General features: G+C 42.0%; 1 protein-coding gene across 2 annotated transcripts in view; it reads right to left on the bottom strand.

Moving 5' to 3' along the window:
* Nucleotides 1-6,603: 6,603 nt before the first annotated feature.
* Nucleotides 6,604-11,570, bottom strand: part of UVRAG (UV radiation resistance associated) — a 315,389-nt gene continuing 310,422 nt past the window's right edge. For both annotated transcript variants that reach the window (XM_007455036.1, XM_007455037.1), the window contains one exon: nt 6,604-8,499. In XM_007455036.1, coding sequence (XP_007455098.1) covers nt 7,797-8,499 — 703 coding nt within the window. In that variant the 3' untranslated portion in view covers nt 6,604-7,796. The remainder of the gene's footprint in view (nt 8,500-11,570) is intronic.

Raw genomic sequence — 11,570 nt, 5'->3', positions numbered from 1 at the left:
TCTTTTTTAAAAAATTTTATTTATTTAGGCGCTGTGTCTTAGTTGTGGCACGCAGGATCTTCTTAGTTGCGGTGTGTGGACTCTTAGTTGTGGTGTGCATGTGGGATCTAGTTTCCCGACCAGGGATCAAACCCGGGCCCCCTGCACTGGGAGCAAGGAGTTTTACCCACTGGGCCACCAGGGAAGTCTTGTGTCTCTTTTTAACAGGTTCTCCCTTCCTTCTTACAGTTTTTTCTTGCAATATACTTATTGAGGAAACCAAGTTCTTTGTCCTCTAGAGTTTCCCACTGTCTAGATATTGCTGATTGCATGTTCCAGGTGTTAACATGCTCACTTGCCCTCTGATTTTCCTAGTAGTTAGATCTAGAGCTGTTCTGACCAATAGTAATATAGCGTGAGCCACAAATGCAAGTCACACATGCAATTTAAAATTCTCTAGTAGTCACATCTTAAGAAGTAAAAGAAACTGATGAAATTAATTATATTTTACTTAATTTCATATATCCAAAGTATTATTCCAACATGTGAGCAATACAAAAATTCTTAATATAAATTTACATTCTATTTTTGTACTAAGTGTCTGAAATTCAGTGTGTATTTCACACTTAGTGCATCTCAATTTGAACGAGCCACTTTTCAACTGAATAGCCATACACGGTCAGCATCTGTTGTATTGGACACCACAGATAGAGGTTCAATCATACTTAGGGTCAAACTTTTGCTAAGAATTCTTCATCGGTGTTGTGTTCTTTCATCAGGAGGCATAAAATGTCTAGTTTTCTCTCTTTTTGTGATATTAGCAGCCACTAATGATCATTGTCTTAGATGCATTAGATTCATTAGAATGGCAAAGTGGTGACAGTCTATTATGCCTCCTGAATTTTATTTTACTTGGAATATTTCTATAAGAGAAACTTCCCCTCATCAACAATTTGGTTAACTAGTGTGTGTCTGATTTTTTTCCTTTGTTTAACAGTTCCTAGAGGGTCAGAGCTGTGTGTAGGACAGGTCACTGGGTTTGCAGTATGCAGAATGGGTTGGAGGGCAAGAAGGTGGCTGAAGGGAGCCAGGGAGGAGGTGACTACAATCCAGGTGGCAACCCCACATGGCCAAGCTCTGCGCAGCCACCAGTTCTCACCCCTAAACCTCAGGAATCTCCTTCAAAAGGCCAATTAAATGCCTGCCCTCCGCCGGTCCCCCCAAGGTCGCCCTTTCTGCCCTGGCCTGTGCTCTGGGCAGAGAAGTCAAGGCAACTGGCAGGTTTCTGGGAGCAAAGGGCCTGGCCCCATGGCCAGCAAGCTTGGAGACAGACCTCACCTTGCATGAGTGAAAGCTCACAGACCATCTGCATGTAAAGTAGCCTGGGGGTCTCCTCACAACACAGTAAAACTCAAAGAGCAGGACACAGTGATTCTGGTTTCTTTGAGGAATAAGGTATTCCCTCAAAGTGAATTAAAAACTTTTTTGCAAGTAAATTTTTGAGAGAACAAGTTTATCCCTTTAAGTATCAATTTATTTTAACCATTTTGAATAATATACTCCCTTAAAATATTTTATGCATTTTCCTATCAAACTAAAATGAATTTATCCTTTTTCTGATGACTGAGGGCTATTTAGAAACAGTAAAATCATTTAAGCTGAGTTATTTTAAGCTAGATGTTTTGTTAATTTTTGTGATATATTTTACAACCACTGCGTCGAGGATATTGAGTAGATGGCAGGGTAGTAGTAGTTTTGCTTCATATTAAAACCCTGACTAGAAGCAGGCTGTGTGAAATGATTTAGCCCCAAGTTATTCACAAACAGGTAGAGAGTGACAGGTGGGGGTCTTCTCCTTTCCTGCCATGCTCTGGAGCCCAAGGCGATCTGAGATGGGTTTTGAAGAATGAATACCAATTTGCTCCTAGGGCAAGAGGAGTCTCTGTCCAGGCGCAAGGGAAAACCTGAGCAAGGGGCTTTACCACTTTTCAGAGGAGCATGTGGGCTCGAAGTCAAGCGCCTTGCCTGGGCCGCACAGCCAGTGAGCGGTGGGGCTGGGATCTGAATCCCTCTGACTGGCTGCTCTCCGGGGCCGAGGGCTTCTCACTCAACATGCCCAGACTGCTTCCTTCCTGCCTGTTTGTATCTGCTTCTTTGAGTCAGGTTATCCACTATTTCTGTCTACTCCCAACCTTGATTCCTTTCTAATTTGCTGCTTGTACTTTAATGGGGACTGAGAGAAAGGAAGTTCATTAGACTTGTGTTCTGTACAAAACCAGAAGGATCTGAGCCTACCACTCTCCCCCTTGTAGTTCTGGGCTTGGGCTTGGCTGACTATAGCTATTTCTCCAACTGGCTGTCTTTTTCATTTTTATCGAGATTCATGACCATGCTTTTTCTGGATTGCTGACATCGCCAGTTTCTAAAAAAGTGTGGAATTATTTTATAGACATGTATTTTTTTATTCATTTAAAATCCACAAGGCTGAGCTGTCTACCTACAAAACCATGGTTAGATGTGCCAAGAGGAAAAAAAATTAAAAGAAAAAAAGGCTTCTATCTATTTTGAGCAAAATTAAGAGCTCTGGGCACTAGTTCAGCATTCAGCAAGGCAGCCAGAAGCTGTGTGAGAGAATATGTATGGATGAGGTGGCCTAAATAAACTCATCTGCCAGGTGTTAAAAAAAAAAACCATAAAAATTAAGCTAATTAGGCTTATGGACCATGTCTCAACACTGTCCATGCCACCCACCAAAAGACCTCGAAACACTTTATATTTGTTTAGAGCTGTTTTTCAAAAGAGCAGTTTCAGCCCTGACACATTCTCAGTGTGTACCGAATGAAGACCTCCATTCGTTTCAAAGCCTGATGTATACAATGCAAGAAATCCTTGTTGAATGACTAACTCCTCCCAATGTGCATGGTGCTTTGTAAAGATCATTAAGTGTTTCATAAAAATACTCATCACTTCTTACACTCTATCTGACCCCAGGGCAGGGTTGGGGTGGGGTGGGGAGAGATGTGGGTATCACCCCTACTTTTGAATTTTTTTTTAAATTTATTGGAGTATAGTTGATTTACAATGTTGTGTTTGTTAAGTTTCTGCTGTACAGTAAAGTGAATCAGTTATACAAATACATACACACATCTACTCTTTTTTAGATTCTTTTCCTATATAGGTCACTACAGAGTATTGAGTAGAGTTCCCTATGCTATACAGTAGGTCCTTGTTAGTTATCTATTTTATATATAGTAGTGTGTATATGTCAATCCCAATCTCCCAATTTATCCCTCCCCCCCTTTTCCCTCCATAACCATAAGTTTGTTTTCTGCATCTGTGACTCTGTTTTGTAAATAACTTCATTTGTATCATTTTTTAGATTCCACCTGTAAGCGATATCATGATATTTGTCTTTGACTTACTTCACTTAGTACGATAATCTCTAGTTCCATCTATGTTGCCACATATGGCATTATTTCATTCTTTTTTTATGGCTGAGTAATATTCCATTGTATATAAGTACCACATCTTCTTTATCTATTCATCTGTCAATGGACATTTAGGTTGCTTCCATGTCTTGGCTATTGTAAATAGTGCTGCTATGAATATCGGGGTGCATGGATCTTTTCGAATTATGGTTTTCTCCAGATATATGCCCAGGAGTGGGATTGCTGGACCATACAGTAGTTCTATTTTTAGTTTTTTAAGGAGCCTTTATAGTGTTCTCCATAATGGCTGTACCAATTTACATTCCCACCAACAGTGTAGGAGGGTTCCCTTTTCTCCACACTTTCCAGCATTTATTGTTTGTAGACTTTTTGATGGCCATTCTGATCGGTGTGAGGTATCATCCCTATGTGACAGATTAGGAGCCAGATTCAGAGGGGTTAAGTGGCCGTGCCCAAGGGCTAGAACAAGAAATGGTGATAACGAGTCTCAGGCATCCTTTCTGTCACTAGGCAGCAAGCAGCCTGCCACAGGACAAAAGGGAACCAACATTGATGGTGTAGGCCCCATACAAACGTAATGGCAAGGGCAGAGTTCTCTCCAATTCTTTACAGATTAAGAAATGAGGGGTCATTAAGGGTTTAATGACTTGAGCAGGGTCATAACTTCAAAGTGGCTGAATTGGGGCATTCGGAATCTAGCTTCTAAAGAATAGATGCTGGCTGCCCTTTGTATCACACAGTAAAAACCCAGTTCATTATTCAGTATTTACCCTGAAACCATTAAGGACACAAGGATGAACCTCTTTTTCAGAGAGACTTTTTTTTCTAAACAAAATAGTACAGAAGATTAAGAAGAGTATCACTAGAGTCCGGCCTCAGCGTGGCTGCTCGTCATAACTCGCATCTAACCAAGTTACTCTTCTGCTTTAAAGTCTGGAAAGGGTACCGACCGGTCGCCCACTGCATGCATCCAAATCTCTTCCCCTGGCATTTTAAGTCCTTCCCCATGGGTCTGCAATTCAATTTCTCCTCTCACCTTTCTTCACATCCACTCAGGGCCCAAGTACAGCAAACTCCTTGCAATTTTGCAAACACGCATGTGGCCCCGCCTTACCTCTGGGCTTTGCCCATGCTGTTCCCTCCATCTGTAATGTGAAATCTTATACATCTTTCATCTGTATTACCTCCACGACCCTTTCCTGATCCTTGAGGCAGAATAGCTTTCTCTGAATTCTGTAGCATGGCTATACATTTCTCCATCATAGAATTTATCACACTGAATTATACTTAATTGTTAATATCCTTATGCCACCCTTCCCCCCCACAACTGGAGAATGTGGCCGAAGTCAAGGCTTATTAATCTTTGTATAGCCTTGTTTAGTCCAGTCCCTTGCAAAGAGGGAGAGAGCTAGCTCAGTAAATGCAGAATGGCTGGCTGACTGTTTAAGAATGAGGTTTTCATAGTTAACTCAGCTTTAGTATGAAATTCAAAACAGTGAAGAAGACAGGACTCAAACGTAGCAGGGAAGTAACATACACTTTTACTCTCAAAATAAATACTAATCAATTTTATTTTATAAATACAGATGCTGAGTTTTCTTCCAATTACCAACAGATCAGTTTCACATGCCATTTATTATTGGTGGTGGTTTAAAAAATTATTTAAATAACTGGTTAGGTCAGGATAAATGGGCACTATTAGAACTGCTAAAAAAATATAGCTGGATACAATCTTCCAAAACTAATATTCTGGGGGGGAAAAAATCTCTGGAATTTTTTAAGTGGGTAAGGGGAAGTGGAGAGAGAAAACACAAGCAAATATTCATCTGATAACATTTGCCGGCTGTAAAAGTGTCTCAGCTACATGAAAACTGAAAGGGCTCTTAGCAGTTCAGAAATGGATAGGACTGAGTTTTCATTTCAACTTATATTCTCAAAGCAAAAATTACAAAGATTAGTAGGAGATAATACCTCATCCCATATTTGGCCTTGGCCACTTTAAACAGAGGCAAAATGAATTCTGCAGCTTTGGGAAATGTCAGAGTTATTCCTGGAGAATATAATGCTGTAGGATCTACCCAAGTTTGGCAGAAACTGCAGACATCAAACAAACTCAGTGAAAACTCAAAACCTAAACTAAATAAACCGAAACCTAAGTGGTGTTTTGAGGCACAACATCACTGGACACAGTGTGGATTAGGCAAATGTGTAGGTAACTATCGATCAGTTCTGGCCTACCAGATCACATTCAATGGTGGGGTTCCATGCTGTGTGGGTCAAAAGCTGTGAACCCCAGAATCAGGGAGTCCACAAATGGGAGATTCACAGATGGAACCCCGGAGCTGCTGGCTCTATCTGGCTGTGTGGAATCTGAGATGAACACTGTAACTATGGGTGCTCCTGTACGTGGTCCCTCTGCTTGGTGATGCCAGAAGCCGGGCTGGAGGACCTGCATTGAATGCACCTTATCTTTGAGTTTCGCGTTAAGTTTAAAGGTCTCTCCCCTATCTGAAGAATCACACGTCACATGTGATTCACCTTCCATTGTTCAATACTAAGATAGTCCTTCAAAACCTTTTTTTTGGGCTTGGGGCGGGGGTAGATGTTACTTCACTGGAGGACCCCACAGCCCAGTCTGATGTACATCCAAGATCACGTCTAGCTCCACCCTTACTGACTCCAAAATGAATGACAGTACTCTGCAAAGAAGCCGTGACTCTACAGATGGCTTCTGCTCCAGGTTTGGAGTAGTTCCACCTCTTTAGAGGAATAAGATGGATTTCTTCAGATCAAGTTAAAGCTTTTAATTGCTTGCAGGTTGGGTCTGTCTGTCATACAATGATTTTGTGAGTTCTTTACATGAAAAATAACAACATGAACTATTCCATTTAACAGTGTAGCTATATTTATAATTAAGCCCAGGAATGCTTGGACAAAATATGAAAATGATTATGAAACCTATGAGTTAAGTTGTTATGGAGGACAAATGAGCTACTGCAGAGTACACCTGTGACGGTGTGTTGCTATACACAATATGTAAACTCAAATGAAGTCAACGGCATTAGCTTAGATACAGCCACAGGTTTTGTTCAGGCTAGTGCTGTCACGATGTAACAGATGGAGATGTAGGTTCAAGAGGAATTTCAAAGCTGGGGGAAAAAAAAATCAGGTTGAGTGAAGTAAACTCAATTTTTATTCTTTATACGATACACGGATATAAGCATAAAATTTCCTTAAAGAGCTTGCAACCCTGAGGCGATGTCCTTGGGTATATAAAGTATCTAGCAATAGCAAATGATATCTGAGCTCCAGGAATGAAAATGTACTTCAAAAACATAATTTAATATTTATGCAATTGCACACATACCGATAGTATTTTATGCCTCATCTAGTCTCTTAATCTAACTACCTCAACTGCCTTGCAGTTTGCACACTGGACAGCCTGACTCTACACATATTGTATCATATACAATGCCTTCCTTTCCAACTGAAATTTAATAAATTAACATGGGGTTTACATATAGGGATTTCTATATGGTGAGTGTGTTGCCAGAAAGCACACCCAGCTTTTGACAACAGCCTCTGCCCACATAACTTTGGCCCCCAGAGGGAACTGGATGCCATCTGACTATAGTAACCTCAGGGGTCCTTGAGGATCCCCTGGGATCCACCAGAGGTGAGGTCTTTCCTATAATCTGAGGGCTGCATCAAGGGTATGGCTGACTGGAAGAGGTGGAAGGTAATGGCAACTTCATTAAAGAACGAGCAAATGTGATGTCCTCAGTCGTCAGGATGCACAAGGTATCTACTGTGCTGACGGGGCGACAGCTAGGTTGACTGTGGAGTCTGGGAGCAGGGGCAGGGGCAGGTGGGCCTGGGTATAAGGAGACCATTGTGCTCTTACTCATCAACTTAATGGATGGCCAAAGATCCTTCAGTGGATGTTGGAGACCTTTTACTGAATATTCAATTTTCCCAAAGTTTCATAAACTATGGTGAGGGCAAATGCTTATAAGAAACTAAAGACAAATTCATTATATTATTTATATATTATCATCTTCCCTCTGAGAATAACACAGAAGTGTAAATAAAAAAGCAGTCAAATGCCTATAAGGTGACTAGAGCTAGACTTCTGCCTTAAAATAATTGTCAGGCCTGAAAAGCAAATCTTGCAAGCAAAATCTAACTTTGGCCCACTGATACACAATGATCCTGAGTCCCTCCTTGATTCACGAAGTCTATTTTTCTGAGGAATATCCTCCATTAATATTCATTTTGTGTCATAATTATTAAAAAGGGTAACCAGTGCAGCTTTATCCTCATTTCAAGCAGTGACTCTCTCCTGCTCCTACTGTCTATCCGCTCGCTTCACTTATCAGAACTCCTGCGTGGCCGGCGGAAGCTGGATACATTTTCGTTCAGTGCATAGATCCTTCGGGAGAACTCTTCAAATTCTCCCAGAACTTGTTCGTCACACTCCACTGCCACGGCACTGTCCACGGGGATGCAGTTAAATGCTTCCAGCTGATCGCCTGAGGTGAAGCCTGTGGCTTCCATGCCGATGATCTCTTCTGCTTGCTCCACGGTACAGCAGAGCTCGGCTTCGGAGACCGGGTGGAACCCCCCTGGAAGCTGGGCGCTGGAGGAGCCGGCCTGCTCGCTGGGCAGGAGGGTGCCGTTGACTGTGGCTGGAGGCCCCGGGAGGGCTTGTCCCTGTTCCTGGCTAGTGTTCACACTCCCATGGCCTCCATGGAAGCTGTCACTCAGATCTACCCCTTTTTTCTTCTTTTCTTTGGAGAAGTCCAAGGAGGTGTCCAAGGAGGAAGACAGAGATGTTGTCTTTCTCTCAGATTCTCCCGTGGAGGGGACGGTGGTCACAGGCTGGGCTAATGCTGAGCTGTAACTGGGGGGAGGGGTTTTGTACTGGAGTCTCTCATTCTCTGAGCTGGCCCGTTTCCGGTGTCCTTTGTCTGGTGAAGGCATCCCCCCAGAGAAGCCTACATCTATACCCCCAAATATGGAGCTTTGTCTCTTTGGAACAGGGATTGCACTGGAGGTGTGATGTCTGTCGCTAGAAGACAAACAAAAATGAGAAGTTACTTTCAACTTCAGAACTCAGCTTAAACCTTCTGGATCCAGAGATAGGAAATAACATATTTAGGTTTGAGATAGTACAAATTGATAGTACTCAACCTTAGTATTAATTTTAGTGTCCAAATACAAAATGCAACATAAAGTATTCTGAGTTCAGCATTGGGAGCTTCCTTTAAGAAGGATACAAGATATATGGAAATATATGCAGAGGGTAGGGCGGGGGGTAGAGACAATGTCATATGGGGAGGAGTCGAGGCAACTGGAGGGGTTGGATCTGGAAAGAAAAATATATGAGGATGTGATCAACTTCTTATGTCTGCAGGGCTACCAATATCTTATTCTTGTTTTTAATATTCAAGTCTTATTTTACCTTCATAAAGCAGGTATCCTCATTTGACAGAGAACTTCAATGACTTGCCCATGATAACCTCAGCGAGGCAGGGGTGAGGCTGGACTAAAACCCATGACTCATAGCTCAATGATCAATAGCTTTTCCAATACCCAAATGCTAACTGCCTTGCGTTAGATAAGTGGCAGAGAGAGGACCAAGGAGATGTGTGTGTGTGTGTGTTTAACGAAAAATTAACTTGGGAAATGACCTCTCCTTTATAACGCTAGTCACACACACTTTACAATACTTGGTCTTTAGTACCTTCCTTCAAACTTGAGTTACTTCTCAGGAGGATACTTTTGGGTTAGCAATAATAATCACTGTTTGGCTACCCAAAGCATTATAGTTTCTGAAGTTATTTCATATACATCATTTCACTTGGTCCTCACAAAAACCCCATCAAGAAAGCAGGGTATACATTATTACTCTTAAGTCTGAAATAATAAATAATAATTAGTTAATGGAAATAGAGTATCCAGGCTCTGGAAATGATAGTCACTTTATAAACTATGCTAGTGAAGCCACCCCTGGAGTACTAATCACAGTTCTAGACATCATACTTGGCTGACGCTAGTCAGCTTCAATACAACTATATGAACAAACTGGGTCCAGAGACAGAGGGAGGTGCAAACACAAGATCCATCTGACTTGTGTTCTTCAGATGAGGAAACACACACAGAGAAGTGGCTTGCAAAAACAAGTACCAGGCAGGAGCAGAGGTTAGACTTAAAACTATACCTGTCCAACAAATAGCTGCTACATGTGCTAGGCCTTGAGGAGGGGAAACAGATGTAAGACATGCTGGCCCTGCCTCTGAGGAGCTTCCAATCTTGCAGTAGAAAGACATCCAAAATTACTGAAATAACACATTTTCAAATTACAGTCATGGTAAGTGCACTAAGAAGAAAGGATCTCGGGTTCCTTCTACCTGTGTCTACAGCCCCAAACCCTTAAGCCAGCTCCTGCCCCCTCTCCTCTCAGATCTCTCCTGATGCTCGACTATCCCTGTGGTCTAAGCAAAGGTTCGTCAAGCTTCTTGAGGAAAGGCAACCAAAAGGCTTTTTCTAATCCATGTGCCCATCAGGCTCCCTTGCTTGGCTATGAGTGTTGGTGCCAAGAGTGATTTCCTAATTAGGGGTGCTCACTGGGGCACACACAGAACCAGGCAAGTAGACTAGTAAATTACTATTTTTAGTTCTCAAGAAAAACTAAACAGAGCAAAACTTGTTGGCCTTAATCTAGGTTTTCAGTTAATATGTTGTCAAAACTCACAGTAATGGGGTAAGCTGCACATTTTGGCCAACATTCTTGTTTTCATTGCTACTTGCTGACAAGTGTCCCTCTCTACATGATTCTGCAGGGGCCCTAGGTAATCAAACCAAAACAGCATCACACCACCCAGTCTATTCTGGGCAGACAGGCCACGCTTTCAGCTGCCACCACAGCCCATGAGGGGTGGGAAGCACCAGGTAAACCCGCCCGGAACACTGAAGGTGATATTGCTGGCACGTGACCACAGGCCAGGTGCTTAACCACTTATGGCTATGAAGGATGAATGACTTGACACCCTCCCTGCTGCCACCCACCCTCCCACCCCAGGGGACCCTGCTCTGCTTCCCTCTGCTGGGCTCCAGGTGGGCTGATAAAAGGGCATGAGAAACTGGTCAGGGCACAACAAGCAGTGCTTACAACACAAGAAAGGGGTTTTTGTAGTCCTCTTTGATTTTGAGACTCCCTGAAAGCTCTCCTCAGCCTTGCACAACAGAAAAGTAATAAAGTATGACATCCCTCCCCTGCAGCTACGATAGGCAGGGAACTACCATTTTCTTGAGCATCAATAATGTTGAACTCTCACATCTGCCCTGTGAAAAAGGTAGGCAGGTGGGAGGGTTATGTGATTTGTTCAAGGTTGCAGAACTCACATCCGACTCGAGAGCCCACGTAGCCATTTGCATCCCATGTGGGAAAATCATGTTCAAATTCAACTAACATTTGCTAAGTGCCAATGATATGACAGACATCAAGCTAAATGCCATCATTACAGGCCTTCTCATTTAACCCGCCCAACCTATAGCTAAGCTCTGGGTCTGGGGTGTTACCCCTATTTTTTTTTAATTTAATTTTTAAAATTTTATATTGGAGTATAGTTGATTTACAATGTTATGTTAGTTTCAGGTGCACAGCAAAGCGATTCATTTGTACATAAACATATATCCATTCTTTTTCAGATTCTTTTCCTATATAGGTTATTACAGAATATTGATTAGAGTTCCCTGTGCATCAACAGTAGGTCCTTGATGACGTTACTCCTATTTCGATGCATGGATTCAAAGGCTTTTGTGAGATGGAGACTTTGGCATTTGCTGACATCCTGATCCTGGGATCTTACCCAGTTTTCCTGGATTTTTATGAGAACCTGGGTAATGACAGTATCAAATACAATTTAGAAAACCTAAGTACCAGTAAAACATTCCCTCTTAAGAACGGTAAGAAGATGAGGTATTACGGAGACAAATAAGGAAGTCTACACATCTAATGTTTACCCTACAATCACACACTGTCTTTTTTTCCCATTTGCAGCTATGTGCCATGAAACCTTTCAAAAATTTTTATTAGTCTTTCTTATAATCTTTTTTTTTTTTTTTTTTTTTTTTTTG

The sequence above is a fragment of the Lipotes vexillifer genome, unplaced genomic scaffold, assembly GCF_000442215.2.
Source record: "Lipotes vexillifer unplaced genomic scaffold, Lipotes_vexillifer_v1.1 scaffold1693, whole genome shotgun sequence".
In the NCBI taxonomy this organism is placed as follows: Eukaryota; Metazoa; Chordata; class Mammalia; order Artiodactyla; family Lipotidae; genus Lipotes; species Lipotes vexillifer.
Note: the sequence above shows the minus strand (reverse complement) of the source record. Positions and strands in the feature narration are given on the sequence as shown.